Source organism: Aspergillus pseudodeflectus (genome assembly GCF_044049435.1).
Source record: "Aspergillus pseudodeflectus strain CBS 756.74 chromosome Unknown BJX68scaffold_95, whole genome shotgun sequence".
Lineage (NCBI taxonomy): Eukaryota > Fungi > Ascomycota > Eurotiomycetes > Eurotiales > Aspergillaceae > Aspergillus > Aspergillus pseudodeflectus.
Window position 1 is genome coordinate 61,147 of NW_027263871.1, and position 20,525 is coordinate 81,671.

The window sequence follows — 20,525 nt, forward strand, 5'->3', positions numbered from 1 at the left end:
ACTACCATGCCCTCTCGGATTCGTCGAACAGTATTCCCGGTGCTTGTGCGGTCGAGGGGGTCCTCTTATGATGTCCATAATCTGTTGGACTAGTTCGTGCCGGAGTTTATCCATACTGTAGAGAAAATGCGGCCTCTGTGTGGTTCTTTATTATCACCGTAAGTTGGTTCTAGGTAACTAAGCTGGAAAACCTAGATCACACTTGTGTGGCTGTTGAGGTTGAGATATAGAGATAACCAAACGGAGAGTGCAAGAGGTTGGGAGGAAATGCATGAAATACGTGTACGAACTTCATGAGGCTGGTGTGGAGTACACGTTGCTTTACAATTCCACAATCACTAAAAAAGTGCCACTTGTTATTCCATAGGTATTCTAACGAACAAAATCTCTTTTTTCCACTATTAAGGACTGGTAGTACCATCTATGGTTTCAGTCCATGAGCCTCTGAGGAAACTTTGCGCAAATACTCCTCCACAACCCCCTGATAATCCTGCGCTTTATATACACCAAACCATTCTTTATACCAGCCCCTGAGCCCGAAGATCCCCGTGTTGCCATCCTTCTCAGCCGCAAATCTCTTTCGATCCGGCCGCAATCCCAAATCCTTCATGAGCAGGTCTGTGAAATCCTGTATCTCGCCAGACCGGTCGGGATACCCCTCTGCCATGTTAAGAGTCATCATCTCCCCCCAGGTATTCACCAGACTAATATTCTCCTCCATGGCAGTTTGATTCGAAAGCAAGGCCTGTGTTTCTCGCGAGAACGGTAGATCCTCGAGGTATGCAATGCCCCATAGAGACGAGATCTCAGCATACAGTGGGCCAGTCGTATTCTGCACCAAGCCGAGAACGATGAGGGATCTGTCGCCTTCTGCTGCCAGTTTCGGTGGGACGATGTATCGGAAAAGGCGGAATGGAGTAGTACGGGCCTCAGTTCGGTCCTTCTTCTGCTCCAAGTACGCAACGACATCAGGTGGTGGCGACGCGAGGGCTGGGAAGGTCTTGGAAATCTGTGACCTTGCCGAGGTATCTAGCTTTTTCCAGTGGCTGGCCACATCTGGAAGTTGGTCACTGATCCTTTGAGGGAGTCCAAGGTCCGTAAGTGTTGTCTGGTCAAACAAGGAAAGCTGATTCCGTTGCCAGCCGGTCGCGAAGACGATAGCGTCGCAGGGCAACACTTGGCCGTCGGCCAGCTGCACGGATCTGTCTTGTAGAGAAGAGACTGACGTGCGATGGACATGTATCAAGTTGCCCTCAGCCACCATTTCCATGAATTTGTCGTCGTGGACCACGGATACGCCACTTTGGTTCCAGAACAGGCTGGACAAAGCAGTTAGCAGACCATACGCAAACAAGGCCTAAAAAATAATCAACGTACTGCTTCAGGTCTGGGACAATCTTCATGGTGTTTTCACTCTGCCCATATACTTCCTTAATAGTTGTCTTGGCCATGTGCTCGAACACCCAGTTCAACAGCCGCGGCCCAATCGAATTCCTCCCACTATGAAGAAACCAGTAACCGAACCCCTTGGTAGAGAGGATGCTCGGCGATGCGAGTCCTGAAACCCGCTTGGATTTGATCGTCCCCAGATGGTCGCCGTTCTTCGATCGGGCCTTTAACAAGAACCCGGGGCCCCAGCCTTCTTCGCGAATCACCCAGTTGACTTGTTTCCCTGCCAGCGCGCACAAGTTCACAACGTCAACTGCGGACTTGTTTCCTCCGACTACAGTTATGCTGCTGACACTGGGTGAGGTGAGGTATCCGTGTTTCCGCCCGACTTCCTTGGAATGCAGGACTGTGCCAGAGAATCGTGTCCAATCGATGTCGTCCGGCAGCCAGGGAGTCGAGGTTGTCCCCGTGGCGACGATCAGCTTGTCACAATATAACACCTCTGATGTTGTATTTCGACCAGACGATCCGTTGGAATGATCCTCGACCTCAAGTCGCCACCCCCTCTCACCACCCTCACCCACATCACCCCGCTGGACGCGAATGACCCTCGTGTTAAACCGACACCGTTCGCGCAGCTTGAACCTATCAACATATCCCTCCATGTACGCATTCACCCTCGACGCAGGCAGATCCGCCCAATCGTCCAGGCCAATCTCCGGCCCCATCGGGAGATCCGAGTAGTCGAAGAGGCCAACGGGGCTATCGGCAATGAACCCCGGGTAGACACGGGTACGGCTCCATACTCCGCCAATGTCGCTCTCTTCATCGAGGATTGTCAGGTCTGCATTGGGTTGGATTTGGAGATATGTCTTTGCGGCTGCGAGGCCGGTCCAGCCGGCGCCGATGATGATGACTCGGGGAGTTCCGCCGGGTGTTATGGCCATGCTAGGTCGTGAATTGGTATTGAGCTGAAGTTTTCACCATAATAATAGTGGGACTTGTTGTATGCTTTTGTACTTTCCCACCGACTTGCTGAGGCAAGCAGCTCAGGGCCCGCGTCCCATGGCCCTTCTCAGGACTCACGCGGTAAACAGCCAAGCCCAATAGCACGTACTCCGTAGGTAGGAATCCTTGTTTCCCATGCGGCCGCTAGCGCTAGTGTAGTTGATGCTCGTTGCTCTCGTCATCAATCATGACCCGATCCTCACATTCCGATTGGCGACCATCCAGAACACTCAGCCCCTTTAGCACCAAATGAAACCCCACCTGGAGAAGCGCCAAGGGCTAAAAAGGCTTGACTGCGCCTGAGGGGAAAATTCCTCAGCCGCAGGAACTAGACTAACTGGTTTCGGCTATTGTCGGGGGCCAACGTCGCCGATTTCCCGTCTTGCTCACCTCAGCTTTCGCCGATGGGTTGGGGCTCAGCTCGCTTGTGGAGTTGCTTAGGGTTAACGAAGAATCCGTTTCTGATTACTTGTCATCTCATTGGACCTAGCTCGATAGACTAGTGGAGTCACCTATCTTTAACACGTTGATGACTGAAGACTATAACCCTGTCGATATGATGCTGATTTGCTCTGCAATCCGGTGCATTGCATGAAGGAGCATTCAGTAGAAGTCTGTCTATGATATTGCCATTTCAAAAAACAGGCTCTGGCAAGTGGGACTGCAGAACACGGGGCCTTGTCGTGCATTCAAAGCTCAATACCAAGTCTCCGAATCTGGGGTAGGGTATACGAGATAGCCCTTCGGTCAAGATCAGCAAGCAGCGCAAGAACAAGGAAGAGACGGTTTCAACTGAGGGTGATACGTTTTGTGTGCCAGCGGCACGGGAGGCCTAATACGATTTGACCCTCGCACCACTCGCATGACATACATGTTATATCAAACTTAACGTTACGACTGCTTGATAAAAACAGAGAACTTCACGTGTGGGCCACCCCCACAAGGGAAAGGCGTGTCTTCCGCGGCGATGGGGAAGTTGAACACCCCCAAAGAGGGGAGAGAAGAACGAGGGGACTACTGTGGAGAGGCAAGAAAATACCAATGCAGCAAATTAAATCCCAAAAATGGGAGACGGGAGTAGACAGCAAGTTAATTACCTTGATTCATTCATGACATACCCCAGGTAGACGATGCTCTCCAGCCCCTTTGAAGGTAGTCCTGCGAATTCGGGTCCGTAACTCACCGAGTTCGGTGAGACTGCGGCAGGTGGCCTTACGCAGCTTCCCCAAACAGCGAGGTGGCATGCCATGGATGGACGAAAACGTGGACCTTAGTATGTGCTCTCGGGATCCGCTAGCATAAGATTAACCATGTTGGCTCGGGGGACCTTTGGATCATTTGTTATTTGCAGCTACTCAAGTCACACCCCGGATGGCAAAGAATATGCATGGCTTGGCGTATTATATAAAGCACAGCGATTTTACATCTGGATCTAACTAACCATTACAACTGACCCGGACTCTGCAGGCTGGCGTGCTAGCTGTACGCACCTGCCCTGGTGTAACTATATAACATGGCCCGCTTGAAAAATCAAGACCCAGCCACCACCTTGGATGGAAAGGGCTTCAAAGCCTTCTTCGAAGCCTCCCGCCCCTCCAACCTCGTCCAATAAGCCAAGAAGTTCTCCCTCCCCGGCGCCAAAACCCATTCAGCAAACTGCATAGTAACCATCTTGAGCAGTCCATAAAAGTGCACATCCGCCGCCGAGAACCTCTCGCCACAAAGCCACGTCTTCCCCTCCAGCTGATCGTCCAACAGATCCAACGGCTGGTTAACCATGACCATTTGATTTAGCCCTGCTTCGGGAGTAGGGATGCGATCCCCCTTGAGGAAATTCACGAGATCCGGGTCATTCTTGAACCATGCGATGACGGGCAGGCAGATTTCCAAGTCCATCCGCCGAAGCCTTATGCATGTCTCGGCGCGCTGCTCCGGTGTAGACCCGAAGGGCGACGTGCCGCCCACGGCGACCTCGTCGAGATACTCGCAGATAGCGGGGACTTCGGTGATGATGGTGCGGTTGTCGTCGTCGAGTTGGAGGGCTGGTACCGGGTTGATCTCGCGGTATGCTGCGCGACGGTTTTGGCGGGTCCTGATGTCGATGGGTTCAACGTCGAGTGTGAGGCCACCGCGTTCGAGAACAAACAGGCGGACGACCATGGGATGGGGCGCGGCGGCGTCCAAGACCTTTATTTTGGTTTTCGATCGCAAGGTGAGGTTTATGGTGCTTGCCGGATTAGAGAATCGGATAGGGAAGGTACTTATATGCCCGGGGCGCAATGGGATAAGTGCTTGAGTGCAATAGTGCCCGGAGTGGGGCGAACCTGCGGGAGGTTTGGGGGCGAATCCAAGAACAAGGCCCAGTACGTTACTGCCTTGCTGACTCGCCCAAGGGGTTATGCAGCTGAATAGGGTGGATACTTGAGCTGAATCTTTCGCTTGCAAACCTCTAGGAGGATGTTGGCCCTATTTATCAGCCAAATCTTAGCGTGTCGGTGATGTGCTTGTTCTCCAGAACACAGTAGTAACATTCTAAGTTAAAGTTAGGGTTGGGTTGCCAACGGAATGCTTACGGGGAAATGATACATAGTACAGGATACAGATGAACTTGAGTCAAGGTTTCCGGTCCTGAAGGGTAAGCACTGAAATTCAAAGAGACGGGGGACTGTGGATTTCTCCAGGCCTCCATCCACAGGTCTTCGACTGCCGCCGCTGCAGCAAATACGAACATGCATGCGGGTAAATCCTGCGACTTCAATCATAACTTCGGTGGCGGCGGCTTCTCCACTGTGCGGGTGATTGCACAGGAAAGAAAAGTCGTCTGTTTCGCCCACTTCTACTTCGATTGAATACTGGTTTGAAGATTCTGTGCCGTGAAAACGCGATTGGAAAATTTTAGGAGATTAAGGAGCATGACATCCCAGAACTGCAGCAAGAGGAAGAGATAGCGGTAGAATATCATCGAGCATTGGCCTTTCCAAGGGCCTGGCAACTATGGACCATCTGAGCACCTATCAGGAGATGTGGAATGATGATTGTTAGGCAATTGGAGCAGGGAATTAAAAGGGATGATTCATGTCAATTGCTTACATACAGGCCTGCTTGCCATCGAGTCTCGTGCGTATACAAGCCAGAACCGCCAATGATCCGGTCTATGTATGGTTTGCAATAGATAATACCTCATACTATATACATACAAGCCTCCAAATATCTTCCACCCGGTCGAAACAGAAGCATTCAATACCATTGGCGCTGCGTAATCCACGTTCATCTCAGAGATTGCTGCATCGCATACCATGCCTCGAGGTCCTCAGTTCCGCTTCTGGCGAATATCCCACTCGTACGATGCGAGCAGGAACGGGCCAACACCGCGAGTATCGTTCGGAACGACGGGAATGCTGGTGTAGTACTAAATGAACCGTCAGTGATGGCCTTGAAGACATTCCTCCTTGGGGGAGAAAACTTACCTCGAACGTTGCATTGCTGTTCAAGGAGCCAACCTGGACCGTTCCCTCCCAGGTGATTGTCCCATTGCGGTGTTTCGTAATAAAGTCGTCAATCAGATGTCTGTACGCCTTGGCCGCGGGTCTCGAGAATGTCCTCTCATCAAGATATCCCCTTCGCAAACCAGCCAACCACCCATAGGTGAACATCGCAGCCGCAGAACTTTCAAAGTAGTTCCCCTCAGCACCGATATACTGCTTGCTGAGGACAAGATACCAGCCATCCGTCTCGGGATCCTGCGCACGCAGAATGGCCTTGGCCAGCCGCTTATAGTACCCAAGCAACCGCTTATACCCATCAAGATGCTTCGGGTAGATATCTAGAATCTCAATCAGCGAAACGAAATACCACCCCACTGCCCGATTCCAAACAAGCGGCGACGCGCCCGTCACGGGATCCGCCCAGATAGCCGTCTTGCTCTCGTCGAAGCCGTGGACGAGCAGGCCGGTGCCACCGGGATCGCGAGTCCGCTCCTCAATCTTATCCCACTGCAGGACGATATCCTCCCAAGCAGACTGGTTCTTTGCATCGAAGAGCTTCGTCCACTTTGCGTAAAACACATCCGCCATGAAGATTCCATCCAGCCACATCTGGTTCGGATAATTCGGCTGGCGGTGCCAAAAGCCGCCCGTCTCAGTACGCGGGTGGCGGTCGAGCATAGCGCGAATGCGGTCAGCCGCCAGGCGATACTTCTCTTCGCCGGTGCGCTCGTACCAGTACAGGAGGTTGTTCCCGATACGGTAGTCGTCGAGCGAGTAGTATGTTTCGTTGAAGTCGACGAGGGACCCGTCTTCGGTTACGACGACGTCGTCGATTTGGGACCTGTACCAGGAGAGCAATGTTTCGTTCTTGTACAAGGAGTAGGCTGCTTCGTAGCCCTCGTAGATTGTGGCCCGTCCGTACCAATAGGCGCCTTCGTGTTCGCGGTTGTTGACGATCCACGAGTCGGCCATCCAGGTTAGGTAGGACTTTGAGGCGGCGGCGGCGGCTGCGGGGGCCGCGAGGAGGGTGAGGGTTGAGAGCCTCATGGTGGGCTATAGAGGTGTAGTATGATGGGGATGAGTGGGATTCATACTAGTTCGTGGTGGGTGAACAGGGCATTTTATACCAATTGCATCGCACCACCGATTGCAGGATACGATGTCGATAATGGCCTCATCTCATCACAACAAACAGTGTCTCCTCGGTACTTCCATGCGGGGATTCTACTCCGCGCCCTCATCTCCGCAAGAATCAGGACAAGACGGCCATATTCAATCACACGAATAGCATCTCCGAAAAGCGCCAGGGTCTCTGCAGGCCACCTTGGCGAATCAGAACAAGAATTTTGCTGGCCTGAAGAAACGCTCTTACTGGCGCGGCAGAAAAGAGATCGGCGTTGTGGCCGGGCAAATTTGACCCCGGATACGATGGACAGCTTGAATAATTTCTCCGGCGCGGGGCCTGTCGCAGGGATGACGGCTTGGCGGGGAATGAGGAAGCGGGCGCCAAGAGGTGCGAGGACCGGAGACGGCGGAGATGGAAGTCAAAGAGGTTGGTCGTTATGCCTTTATCAGATACAATGGCATTCAAGTTGGTAGGTGGTGGGATTTGTGTACCATTTTGTGTACTCGAGGTCTCGATACGCGCCACTTGGGCACGACGGACTTTGGAGGCAAACTTGGAAGGCACGGTCAGATTCAGGCCTCGGTCGCTCATACCTCGTGAGGCGGATATATTCCGTGTTTGGGGAAAGGACGATGGAGAAGGTATTCCCAGTGGCAGGGAACGTCGGACACCGCCTGGGGAGAGAGGTAGACAAACCGTGCTATATCCTATAAAACAACAAAAACAAAAGTAGCATTATTCTATGGCTGTATCAATCATTCCATCAACAGAAACCTTTTAGATCTGGCTACTCTCTTCACCAAAAATCATCTCCCGAATCACTCCCCTCTCCCCACTCCCCTCCACCATTCCGCAAAACACCCCGTCGTCAATGTGCATAAGCTCGCGCGGCGAACCAATTTCAACAGCTCTCCCCTGATCCAGCACAAGAACCTTGTCAAAATCCGCGATAGTCGACAACCGATGCGCAATAACAAGTAACGTGCAAGACCCCCGAATTTGCTCCCGCAGCACGCGCTGGATCCGCATATCAGACTCCATATCGATGCTCGCCGTCGCTTCGTCCATTATCAGGATCTTTGGGCGTGAGACGAGTGCGCGTGCGAGGCAGAGGAGTTGCCGTTGGCCTTGCGAGAGGTTTCGGCCGGATTCGGCGATCGGGAAGGTTAGGGGGATTAGAGCTGGTGAGTTTGGGTTCGGGTTGGATTCGGGGGTGTTGGCTTGTGATGGTGTTGGTGGTAAGGTGGATGTGGATGTCGATGTGGATGTAGATGTAGATTGGTTGGGGGCTGTGAGTGCGACTTTTTCCAATGCGTCGACGAGTTCGCTGTCCTCGTGCTGATTGAATGGATCAAGGACTTCGCGGACTGTACCCGCAAAGACGATGGGATCCTGTGAGATCATTCCGACGCGTGAACGCAGGTCTTGCAATTTCACCGTCGACACGTCGATCCCATCAATGTGAATGCTCCCCGAGCGGATATCAAGACATCGCAGGAGCGTCATGGCCAGAGACGACTTGCCGGCCCCCGTCCGACCAACAACGCCCACGCGTTCGCCCTGTCGGAGGGTAAAGGTCAACTCGCGCAGAACAGGCGGGAGATCCGGTGCATAAGCGACTGTCAGATCAGTGACCTCGAGCTCTCCCTTTGTCGGCCAAGCAGCGGGGACATCGATACCAGACTGCGGCTCCTTCTCGAGCTTCGTGTACTCGACGATGCGTTCCGTCGCGTTGAACTCGATTTCGAGCTGTGCGTATTCCATGAGAAGGTAGGAGATGCTGTCGGACATGTGCAGTGCGAAGCTGAGTGCGAAGCCGGCGAGGGGTGCGTCGAGGGTGCGGATGCTGACGAAGATCATGGTCACCGAGGTGACGAACTACGCGACGAGTGAGTTAGTGAATGTGCCGGCGAGGGAGACCGGGAGTAATGGGGGGAGGGACATACCAAAGCGCCCACCATAGCGAGCCAAAACGCCATCCAGCATCGGAACAGCCGTCTATGCCAGAACGCCTGGCAGTGCGTGTCGATCAGGTCATACATCCGGGCGAGATACGCCTGCTCCCTTCCAAATGCACGGATGGTCGGGAGTCCCGTAAGCAGCGAACCGACGAGGTCGAAAATCGGCGACTTGGCTGTACTCTCCAGGCGCTTTGCCTCGCGTGCGGCGGTTGCGTAAAAGTGGGCGACTGTCCAGGATCCCAAGAGTGATAATACGCCGAGTCCGACGACGAGAGGGGAGCTTAGGATGGCGGCAATGACAACACCGGAAATGGCGACCAGGTCATAAATTGCAAAGGCCATTGTCAGGGAGAGGTCCGAGTCGAGGACACCAAAGTCGGATGTGAAGCGGTTCAGGATCTGGCCGACGGGGGTTGTATCCAGGAATCGGAGAGGTGATCGCAGGATTGCGTCGGTGAATTGCTCAAACATGACCTTGGAAGCTCGGATCGAGCCGCTTAGCACTACCTTCATACGGATCACGATCATGATCCAGGAAGATAGCGAGATTGCAAGGTAGATGGCGCCGTAGTAGACGAGGCGCTTGTCGATGCGTGCGCTGGCGGTTACTTGCAGGAGCTGGTCCGCATCCTGGACAAGCAGTGAATCGACAGTGCTCTGCTCATATGACCGCGTCCACACAGAGACCCAGTATGGAGCGGAAAGACTTAGAATCAAGTCCGCCACGAAGAACAAGGCAATCAGGATCCAGTGGAAATTGCCGCCAGAGGCTTGAATGTACGCTTTGTACACGGCCGCCTTGACGACTCCAGTCTCGCGCTTCTCCTCTTCGTAGAACTTGCTCGCCTTGATTGAATCGCGACGTTTCATCGGCTTGACTTGTACCTCCTGACCGGTGCTCTCGGTCGACGTTTCCGACCGATCGTCAGCCCGAGACACTTCCTCCGAGGATACGCCCGTAGGCCGACGAGCACGAACAACACCCCCGTTCTCCAGCTCAATATGATACGCCACACTATCCAGACAAAGCTTGACATGGTGCGTTGCCAGAATCCTCGTCCTTCCCTCGCTCAACTTCCCCGTAAGCGCATTCTCGTACAGGTGCCGACCAACATGCGCATCAACCGCACTGAAGATATCGTCGAGAACAAGGATACTAGCGCGGCTGTAGAGCGCCCTTGCCAACGCAAGTCGCCACTTCTGTCCACCACTCAGGTTAATCCCGTTGGCGCCGATATCTGTTTTGTCCCCGTCGGGGAAAATCTTTAGATCTTGTGCCAGAGCACACGCGTGGATGACTTCGTCGTAGCGTGCGTGGTTCAGGGGTAGACCGAAGAGGATTGCGTCACGGATGCTGGCGTTCTCGATCCAGGGGTCCTGTGAGACGTATGCGATAGCTCCGTCGATCAGCCAGTCGTCGTCGCTGGGTACGGAGGTCGGGATAGAATCCGCCCGAGGCACCGTGACTGTGCCGCTGACGATATCTGCCTCGCCGATGAGCGCTTGCAGTAGGAGTGATTTGCCGGATCCGCTACGCCCGGATATGACGCTGAGTTCCTGCAGGGGGATATCGAGGTTCAAGTCGCGGAGTTGGAATGCGGTCCCCGTCTCGGTCTCGTTCTCGTTGTCCTCTTTCTTCTCGTCTGGTGAACTCGACGGCCAAGTAATCGTCGCATCCCGCAGCGCAATCTGCTCCCCCGATATGCGACCGTCAAGATGCTCTTCAAGCCCCAGGAACCGCGAAATACGTCCCAGACTGACAAACGTATCCAGCAGATCAGTGATAACCTCCGGCAGCAGACTCAAAGAGGTCTGCAGATTCTCAAAAAGCGACAACGCCGTAAACGCCGTGGACGCCGAAATCGAACCATTAAAGTAGATATAACCCGCGATTGCCAGGAAACTCATGCAAATCGGTCCCAGCGTCCAGATTCCCGTTAGGTAGATATTCAGCCGAAACACCTCCGCCTGCGACTTTAGCTCTTTATTCCGCAACTTGAGGATCTTAGCTGCCCACTCCGATTCGAGAGCGCTGAACTTCACCTGACGCATCCCGCGGACCATTTCCGTCAGTGAAGCCGATTTCTCGTCGCGGTTGCTCATGAGCGTCTGTTCCTTTGCGCTATATTTCTTCGTGATGGTGTAGTACAGGGGCGTAAGGAGGAGCGGGATCAGACACCCGCCCAGCGTGGGCTTCCAGCCCATCAGGTAGAGGAGGAATGCGATTGTGACCCCGAATTCCAGGACGCAGTCCAACAGCAGGTGGCTGTAGCCGTCGAAATCGGAGATTCGCATTGCGTCCACGCCCAGGAGGTTGAGGATTGAGTGTTTTGTTCGTGGGGCTTCGTTGCTTTCACCATCTTCCTTGTCTTCATCGTCACTGTCGTCGTCATCAGAGGAAGATGAGTCTCCGGTGGATTTAGCGGGCGCAACAACATCCTTCAACGCCAGCGCCTTGCGCGAAATAACCGCGAAAAGCTGCTCGTTGACGGGAATCGAAATAAGCAGGTCGGCGACGAAATCGCGTAACGAGGTTAACCACGAGACGGCCATCATGGCTCCTCCCAGGGCGGCAGCCGTCAACCACAACTTGAGCTGCACATGGCCGCCGGCATCACGCTCCTCAAACAACCGCAGGATCGTCAGAAGCAGAAGATTAGGAAGAAAATGCACAGCATTTGCAAACAACTGAATCACCAGCTGGGTTGTGAAACTCCGCCAGTACAGCCTGAACCATTTGCGCCAGGCGACCGAGGTAGCGTCGCGGGCGTAGAATGTGTCGCAGAGGGTCTTTGCGCGGAGGGGTGAAGGGATGAGAGGGAGGTCGGAGAGTTCGAGGCGGTTGTTTCGCGTTGCGAGGGCGAGCGTCTTGAAGGCCCAAGCGAATGTATACCGGGTCAGAACGGAGACGGAGCCCTCGGCGTCGACGGGGTGGTTGTTGCGGTAGAGGGTTGGGCCGTAGGGAAGAGAGAGGTTTGTTAGGAAGAGGATGACTGCTGCGATCAGTTGGATTATGGGGAATGCATCCTCCTGTCTGAATGTGAGGGAGCCGTTGTTGTAGAGGGCCAGTGCATATGGAAGGGCGACGTAGGCGCCTATTGAGAGATTCGACCATGCGCTGTAGCAGCCGAGGCGGTATCGATCTTCTGAGCGCTTCCGTGTCGCGAGGATACTTTCTTCAATCAATACAAGTACCCATGATGCGAAGACGATGAAATTCGTGGTATCTGTGCGTTCTGAACCTGCCTTGATCCACGACAGTAAAGCGGCAACGGTGGCTATAGCGGCGACGAAAACAAGAGTGACGCGCTGCCAGATCGACCGTGGGGGTTTTGAACTGGTAATCGTCTCATCGCTATTGTCATTTTCAAGTCGAATGTATCCTCCGTCACGTCGGAAATCCTTAACGAGTTGGTAGACGTGAGGAACAGCAAGCAAAACGCTCACCGCGCCGAGCGCGATCGAGGCCCCGAGCGGGGGGAGTGGAAACCGAGGCATCGGGTTTGAGAGATGAGCCACGGCAACACAAACCAGCGGACGCAGCCTTATAAAAGGCAATTGATCCTCTGAACTGATCTCTGCCTCACCTTGAACTTTCTGGAAAACTCGACCAATGTGTCGCGGTCCGTGGAATCCGGCGATGACTCGAGATCTGCAGGCACCGACGTTCGCCATCTCGTGGTTGGCTGAGCTCATTTCGGGCTCCGGATTGGGATGACTCGGTTTCAGCCGCAACACCGTTCCAGGGTTGGCTTGCTTTTTGTGAATCATTCTTGCGGATCGGCGCCCTGTGATGAGTCCACCCTGGCAATTTGATTGGGTCTTACGTTTAGGATGGCTCTGGGACTCTGGGGGTCGTGTTGGTTCTGGCCGGCCGGCTCCATATAAATACTCTGGTCTCGACTCATCATGAGTCTTGTTTTCTGTGCAACTGCGGCTGATGCAGAATGCACTGTTGCTTGTCAGAATCCCTGAAGGATGAAAATGCTGTCACACAAGCTTGTCTAGTGCTTACCCGTCGAGCCTCCCTCCACACCATGATGGACTTTCTGCGCAATAATTACCCAGAGTCACCCTAAATCTCGAAAATCCATCCAGCTCGTCAAACCGAGATCCAGTCATCATGCTATTCGGCAGCGGAATAGGTGGCATCATTGATGTGCCAGTCTCGCGGAGTGAAGTGGCTGGCCTCGGTCATCCTATTTTGTATCCATTGAGACTATATATATTGAGGCTGGCAGCTTCACTCCACCAATCAGACTCTTGAGTTGCTGCCTCATCAGTCACCACATAATAGCCTAAGAATCTAACAATGGTACCAGCTTCGACTCTCTATTTCAACTCAAATAGCTACTGCGGGACATCCCACACGACCTCCTCACCCTGCCCGTCAACCCACGGATAAACTGCGTCCCACAGCGCCCTCACCTCCCCATTCCCCACGGCAACCAACTCGCTCCAGTCTCCTCATCTGCAACCTTGACCCAAAGCATAAACGCCTGGAAGATAAAATCCGCCAAAGCAGGCTGATCCCCCTCGAAAAATGGTCCTGCCTTCTTCTTCCCTCCCGCTTGCAACATCTGCACAATCACCCCCATTTTATTCTTCATCTCCTCGACTAACCTCGCTGCTTCGCCCTGGTCGGTCGGGCGGACCTCCGAGAGTGGTTTCCCGAGCGACTCGCTTCGCGTTTGGATAAAGTACTCCTTCCCCCGCGGTTCATCGAGGATATCCGCGATGCGGGCCACGAGGAGCGCGTAGCCTGCAAAGACAACATTGCGCATGAGCTCATTCACTGCGATAGCCAGCGCATAGCTCGACTGCCCGTTTGGGAAAAGGGTCGGATACTCTGGTGCAGGGAATACTTCATCGAGATGCAGAGCGATGGGAACTGAATCGTTCAATGCGCCGGAAGGATTAGAGTCTGATTTCAGGGACGGATGTACGATCGCGGGAAGTGTGTATGGCTTTGGAGCTGTCCCCGGTGCGTGTGCGGAGATGGCGAGGGATTTTAGCAGGGGCTCGATGTCCGGGAGCGTGATGTAGCTCTGCGTGTAGGGGATGCGTTTGTAGTTTAGGGCGATGCGGATTTTGAGGGTGTTGGGGGACCAGGATTTAGCTGGGCCTGGCTTTTGGGTTAGTGGGACTTTGCTTCAGCGTCGGATACTTGGTGGGAAGAGACGCGCCTGGTAGGGCTGACAGGATATCGAAGAAGTGGACGCGGGCTGGGATCGTCATTTTGTTCACAGTATGCTCGAGGTTCACGATCACAATCAGTGAGTACGGAGTATTCGAAGACCCTCACGGGGGGTACGAGTATAAATAAATCATATCGCGGACTACAGGCGCCGAAGCTTGATTTATCAGCCGGTGTACGGATAAAGCAAGGTTGGAGAGCGGCTGTTGATGGAAAGGTCAATGATTGGTGTATCTCTTCGCACCCCCTCGTGTTGTGCATCGTCGGCGCAGGGCGCTGCAAGTGGTGGCACCATGGCCCGTGTACGATACACATAGGCTACGAACAACCCCGCACTCACTGCTTGTCATCAACATGTAACCCATTGCTTCACACCTCTATGTGCATCCCAGGGATTTGAGTCTTTCTGGCAGACCTCTGTGCATTGATATTACTCGTCGCTATCTGGACTCCACTGGTAACGCAGGGTATCTGATTGATGAGAGAATAGTATGACAAAGTCTCAACACCAATTCCTCAGCAGCCTCTCAGAATCCTCTCTCCAATATTATAAGAAGTGTCATGGTAACCCTAGTTGTAGTGTTTGAGCATAAGAGTGGATGGAAATCCAGGCATACCTGCGATACTGTCCGGAGAAATGGGCGGTCCGTTAGAGGAAGAACTGTTTCGTCTCCTCATCCGCGTGACTGAGATATTGTCCGGAATCAAGGACTGTAGACTGGATTCCGAAATCTGGCTAATAAGCAGGATCTTCCTGGGTTCATTGGTAGCAGCTGTGGTTACACCTTGTCACGAGACTCCTGCTCACCCTCCCGAACTAATAAGCACTTGGTGGTAGAGCCAGCCTTACACCGTCCAAATGGCCAAGGACGTTGGAAAATCTGTATTAGACCCTGCCGCAGGGAGCCGTTATCTGCTTTCTGAAAGGAGGGGAAACAACGCCCATATATTCTCGAGTAACAACAACGCAGGTCAGTGTATTGCGCCCAGACTGGGCTGATAACCCCGACACCCCTAAACACTGACATCAAGACACATGGGAATGCTGTGCAGCGCATGGAGGATCGTCTGACACCTTATTCAGAGCCACCGGCATGCAATCAGCCCGCTAGGCCGCTCCGACCCGCTCCGCTGACACCACCCCGTCCCTGCGGCTCGTTCCGGCCAATCAAGGCTGAGAATGGCCAAGCGACTTGACAGCTTATTCCCAAGTTTCAGTAGAACCCCAATCATCATCCAGCCGCCTTAGTACAAGACCCTAGGTTCTATATTTGCACGTGAGCCTAGGCCGCTCATCCTATCCTTTCCCACCTGAAGGATTCAACAAGCGGCCAGCATTCGCGGTAAGTCTCAGCGGAAGAAACGCGGAGATGGGGCGAGGGCCTAGACCAAAGCTTAGCTTGCCCTGAGTAATGGTCAGCCAGGAATTGATTCTTCACACTTATTGCCAGTTACAGACCCTTTCCAAGGAGGAGTCGGGTGCTTCCAGCTCCTTGCGCTGTTCCACGGCACCGCACACTAACCCGCTCCTATTACCCACAGGGTTTGGGAACGAGGAGACCAGAGATGTACCGTGTATACCTCACTCTTACTCTACACAGACAGGTTGGAATGAAATGTGATACAGCGGATGCAACAATAGTAATAATGCCACCGCTAGCCCGCAATCACAGCTAATGAGAAGTGAGACATCCGACTTTGGACTGGAATACCATCTTCAATAAAAAACGAGGAGAAAAAGGTATAAAGACCCTCTGGTCGCTCGTTATACAACACTCTCCCATCCATCAACGCATCAACGCACTCAAACAAGCACTTCAACCAAAACCTCCAAAACCAACACCATCGCAAAAATGCATCTCCCAACCCTCACCCTCCTCACCACCTCCCTCGCGGCCCTCGGCTCCGCTACCAGATTCCACAACCAGTTCGGCAAGCCGGGCTGGCTCCAGGATAACCAGGGCACCCAGGTCTACATCAAGAACAACGGCGTCGCGGACGTCGGCGGCGGCTGGGGATTCTTCTGGGTCGACGGCAACGTGTGCCATCAGAACTCGGTTGCGTTTGGGTGGCCGGCGGATTATGGTGGTGCGTAGAATCTTGCGTCAGCGGGACATTTTGCATGCATGATATGGGCTAGCTAACTTTCAGGCTCGCGTAGATGTCTACCTGAAGAGCGATGGCTTCCTGTACAACGGTGGTGGTGAGCTCTCCAGTGTTCGGATTGTCAGGCTGTCTGCTAATCGTTGCCCAGGTGGCCAAATCTCCAACTCAAAGCTTTGCTAAGCGCAGCATATACTGGGGTTTACCTCGACTGCGGGAGGTCACCCACGAGGCACTACAGGGCAGGGTGCCTGGATCCGGGGGGTGAGGAGGAAGAGGAAGATGCAGAGCTGGAATTACTATGTATGGAGGATGGTAGCAGCGGTGTCTTGATTCAACATCACGGTATCCGGAAAAATATAGGCAGATTTAGATGGAAATCCAAGTGAAAATTGGCAGCCAGCTTCGCGTTCTTGGTAACAAGTCCAACATGCCCTCACTGCCATTCCATGGCCGGTGCAGGAAAGTTCTGCATACCCACCTTGGAACAATTCACCCCAGGGCTGTAGCGATCGCCAACACGATGATGGTTTTTAGACGCTAGGGCTTTCCAATCCAGCCAGGTTCTACCTACTCTGGTGACGCGATATGTTTTGAGAGAGGTCCCCTTCAACAAGCAGCAAGAGCCCTGAGGGCTTCAAGTGGAAGCCGTTCACATTCTCCAGGGCGTTGAAGTGCAACGGGCTGTATTAACAGGATCTATGCAGCACTTTCTGTTTTACAATATCATTTGTTTAAGGTTGAAATCTGGCACATACGACCACAGGGTGTGGAGAACAGGGCTTCCCGTCCGCTCAGCCGTACTTAAGCCACACTGATAAACGTGGCCAGAAGTTAAATAAGCCCCAAGGGTATCGCTGCTTTATAGGTAACAGACGCTCAATCATGAGTAAGTGTAGGTAAGATAAGTAAGAATTAGGTAAGAATATCACCTACTAGGGTAAGTAGGGGTGAGAAGGGTGAGCTATAAAATACTATATAAAATAGGCTATAATTATTATTCCTCTACCTCTAATATAAATAGAAAGGCTTTACTTACTTCTATCTATTTCTTTTTATTATGCTATATTCCTTAATTCTTATCTTTACTACGTGATCATGACTAGGCCTATAGAAATGAAGTTAGAATATCTAAAAAGGGCTATAGAAGCCTATGGATTTATAGAAGAATACTAAGCATTATAAGGAAATAGATAGCTTTATTAAAAAATTAGCCTAAAGATAGAGTCTTTAATACTAATAAATCTCATCCCTCTATTTAAAGTCTTAAGCTTTTTATAAAGAGTTATATTATACTTTGCAAGAGCCCCCTACTAAGTTAATAATCTATCTTATAGAATCTTACACGTTTTATGAGTACTCACTCAGTCCAAGAGCTTCGTCTGGTGAAAGACACGAATTAAGTGGAATTGCAAGGACTGTTTTGTTTATCTCTTGAAAGACTGGTAGTCAAAGGTCGCTAAACGATAGACACAGTTCCCGGCATACGGCTTCGTCGCGACGATGGGCTGTTTCCCGTTTGTTCTTGCGCCCGAGGCTCCCATTCCGTCGATTATATACCCGCACTGCCGAAACCTTCGGACATGACACAACCCCTTCAACCATACATGGGGCAAGCTTCGCTTCAAATATAGACATCTTTTCCTTCCTTGTCACCCCGCCCAAGTCTCTGCGGAAGAACCGGGAAGAAACTCCGGGGAACCAGAGAGAGGTAATCGCAAAGAAAGAAACAAGGGACAGAAATAATCACATGGAACGGCAGGACAACAGGTGAGGAAAGCAGGGGTGATCGTCAGGCCCAGTTGGTCCAGCGATAGTAAGTGGCCTCTCTCCAGACCCGCTCCAAGACGTCATTAGCCTCATAGCTAACTTCCGCTATGTATCGATCGACTGCTTCCACCTCCTCATAAACCGGACTCTCTCGATTGATGGACTTTTGCTCCCTATGTATGGCCGAAACCGTCAACGGCTGCCTGTGCCCCCGCTCATTCTGTTGAGCTGTCGTCTCTGTTCCGTGACTTTTACCATTGCCGCTGCTGGCATCACCTGTGGCTATGGTCCCAGGTAGCAATTCCGGCGAGTGGAATCTTACGTAGCACAGAGTCTGCTGCCCATCTCGCCAATTCTTCTCGGTGCAGATAAACAGAATACCTCTGTCCTTGGTGGACGGATACTTGTCATCGATCAGCATCATCCCAGGTAATTGGCCCGGCGGTGCTGGCGGAGAAGGGAGCCCAAGACTAGAGCCACTGCGAAGCTCTTGAAAGCGGGCAATCTGAGCCTTGTAGCTACCGCGCGCGCTCTGCTCGCCAGCGTAGTGAGCTAGGCAGTCCATCTCTGTCGCCCCCGGAAGAAAGTAGACGTCAAGTCGAGGGTAGACATCCTCCTCGTATCCTGTGAGTGCTTTGTACAGCCCCTGAAGATCAGTTGCGGAAGGAACCGTATCGGGATGTGTGAAGTAGATGACAAATAGCAGAAGTGGAGGCAGCGGAATGGGGGTGTAGTTTTCGAACACCATGTACCCCGGCCGTGTCGTGTCCCCGGTGTGGGTTGTGAATGGCGAAACATGGATTTTCCTCGAATATGGGAGATAGGGTATGTCGTCTTCCTCCTCATCGATTGGTGATATCCTCTGCATCATATTGCAGAACCGTCCGTTTCCGTCAAGCCTCATTTCGTGCATATCACCCCAGAATTTGATACAGTGCCCGGCTCGGGGCACGGGACACCAGAAATCTGGTAGGGTAGTCATCGGTTCCAAACAGGCGCCGCGTGACTCGAATCTGACCCTGGATTGTAGGAGAAGACGGCCAACATCCGTGCGCCCATTAGGATCCTCATATCCCACAGTTGCCTGGGTCAAGGCCTCATCTTCCAACGTGATCGAGCCAAGAAGCGGGTGAGAGCCCTCCATCACGAGCTCTTGTATTTGCTTCGCAATCGCCGAGCGGGAGCGGATGCTGTTTCCGTTCCAATACAGCCGCAAGGCCTCCAGGGACCCCGGTAGGGTGTCTTTCAGAAGCGGGTTGGCCTCGTTGGGGACAGCGTTAGTCCCGACCCCTGTGAGATGCAAGAGCTGACCGCGTATTTCTCTTAACCGAGTGAAGCCCTGCAGGGACTTAAGATGGCCTAGAGGGCGTTCGTTATTGCGTCCTTGGCCTCCAGCGCGGAAAATGTCCAGATACTGGACCTCTTTCTGGTGTTCGTGAAGCGCCTCCCAGATATCCGTATTTGAGATCTTGGAAGGAACCTTCCGCAGGTGAGGACGCTGATCATCAATAAATAACGAAAATTTCAGCAAAGCCCGTGGCAGACGGATAAGGGCTTTGAGATCAGCGGGCTGGAAGCTTGATTCTTCAAGGGTCCGGACCAACAGGTCATTAATGTAGGTAGTCTGGTGATCCTGGTGCTTTTGGATCAACGTGGCTATGCCGTCCGCCTCGAGGTCATACAAATGAAGCTTGCGCATGGATCGTAGGAAAAGCATAGGCCATATCACGTCTAGTCGCAGAGGGGCCGCAGGGATGTCTGAAAGATATTCTAGAGGGATTTCAGCAGGAACCGAAACCTCGGTAAAGACATATACGTCACGAAGCTGGCTTAATGGGCCTGGGGTGCCTCGCTCGTGGGTCGGCTGATCAAGGGCCTGCTGCAGGACGGCCGCGAGGTACGGATCATCCCGCGGTACATGAGCGCGTATGACAAGAAGATTCGGTAGCGACGCAAGGAGAAGTGCCATGAGTGGTCGGCGGTCACCCTGTCGAATGTCCGAGATCATAGTAGACTCGATACGGGTAGCCTTGGCCTGGTTAATCGCCTGGCGCGTGAGACTAATATCATCTTCATGGAGAGAATAGTCGGCTTCATGGCCAAGAAGTGCATATGGATTAACACCCCAATTCCCAATGTGTACTCTTCGCACTAGGCTTGCGAGATGACGGTTGGAGAGGATGGTTCGAAGGAAGAGCCACAACTGCTTGAATGAATGGCGTGTTCCGTTGTAGGCCCATGAGCTGTAAACCTGGACCGTTGTTCTGGAATGCCATGCTCGATTGACGAGCGCGAAATCGCATAGTTGGCTTGAATGGGGATCGGTCAGTGCCAGTGAGAGCACCTGATCAAAGATCTCGACTGGAAGGTCAAGGAGGCCACGCATTTTGGGATGCAAGACGGAACAGAGGGAAAGAGGGGGAAGAATCGCAGCTGCAGGGGCCAGGCTGCCAAGGGCTTGGTGCTTTCTTGGCGCATCTACGGCT

General features: G+C 52.9%; 7 protein-coding genes across 7 annotated transcripts; 1 reads left to right on the forward strand and 6 right to left on the reverse strand.

The window, feature by feature from the left end:
- Positions 1–421: 421 nt before the first annotated feature.
- Positions 422–2,336, reverse strand: BJX68DRAFT_273002 (uncharacterized protein; the record flags this gene model as incomplete). Its single annotated transcript, XM_071047335.1, has 2 exons — positions 422–1,319; positions 1,378–2,336. 2 exons carry the CDS (start codon positions 2,334–2,336, stop codon positions 422–424), a joined length of 1,857 nt encoding a protein of 618 aa, XP_070892623.1.
- A 1,591-nt stretch (positions 2,337–3,927) lies between these two features.
- BJX68DRAFT_273003 (glutathione S-transferase family protein) lies at positions 3,928–4,557 on the reverse strand (the record flags this gene model as incomplete). Its single annotated transcript, XM_071047336.1, has 1 exon — positions 3,928–4,557. The coding sequence occupies one exon, from the start codon at positions 4,555–4,557 to the stop codon at positions 3,928–3,930; it is 630 nt and encodes a 209-aa protein (XP_070892624.1).
- Positions 4,558–5,707: 1,150 nt separating this feature from the next.
- On the reverse strand, positions 5,708–6,854 carry BJX68DRAFT_259537 (glycoside hydrolase family 88/105 protein; the record flags this gene model as incomplete). The annotated part of the gene is made up of 2 exons (XM_071043710.1): positions 5,708–5,806; positions 5,865–6,854. 2 exons carry the CDS (start codon positions 6,852–6,854, stop codon positions 5,708–5,710), a joined length of 1,089 nt encoding a protein of 362 aa, XP_070892625.1.
- A 931-nt stretch (positions 6,855–7,785) lies between these two features.
- BJX68DRAFT_259538 (putative ABC transporter) lies at positions 7,786–12,467 on the reverse strand (the record flags this gene model as incomplete). Its single annotated transcript, XM_071043711.1, has 2 exons — positions 7,786–8,886; positions 8,955–12,467. The coding sequence occupies 2 exons, from the start codon at positions 12,465–12,467 to the stop codon at positions 7,786–7,788; spliced, it is 4,614 nt and encodes a 1,537-aa protein (XP_070892626.1).
- Positions 12,468–13,319: 852 nt separating this feature from the next.
- Positions 13,320–14,207, reverse strand: BJX68DRAFT_259539 (uncharacterized protein; the record flags this gene model as incomplete). Its single annotated transcript, XM_071043712.1, has 3 exons — positions 13,320–13,421; positions 13,454–14,120; positions 14,152–14,207. 3 exons carry the CDS (start codon positions 14,205–14,207, stop codon positions 13,320–13,322), a joined length of 825 nt encoding a protein of 274 aa, XP_070892627.1.
- A 1,812-nt stretch (positions 14,208–16,019) lies between these two features.
- BJX68DRAFT_273007 (uncharacterized protein) lies at positions 16,020–16,452 on the forward strand (the record flags this gene model as incomplete). Its single annotated transcript, XM_071047337.1, has 3 exons — positions 16,020–16,254; positions 16,328–16,369; positions 16,421–16,452. 3 exons carry the CDS (start codon positions 16,020–16,022, stop codon positions 16,450–16,452), a joined length of 309 nt encoding a protein of 102 aa, XP_070892628.1.
- Positions 16,453–17,670: 1,218 nt separating this feature from the next.
- On the reverse strand, positions 17,671–20,428 carry BJX68DRAFT_249651 (uncharacterized protein; the record flags this gene model as incomplete). The annotated part of the gene is made up of 1 exon (XM_071042152.1): positions 17,671–20,428. The coding sequence occupies one exon, from the start codon at positions 20,423–20,425 to the stop codon at positions 18,062–18,064; it is 2,364 nt and encodes a 787-aa protein (XP_070892629.1). The 3' UTR covers positions 17,671–18,061.
- Between the last annotated feature and the right edge of the window lie 97 nt (positions 20,429–20,525).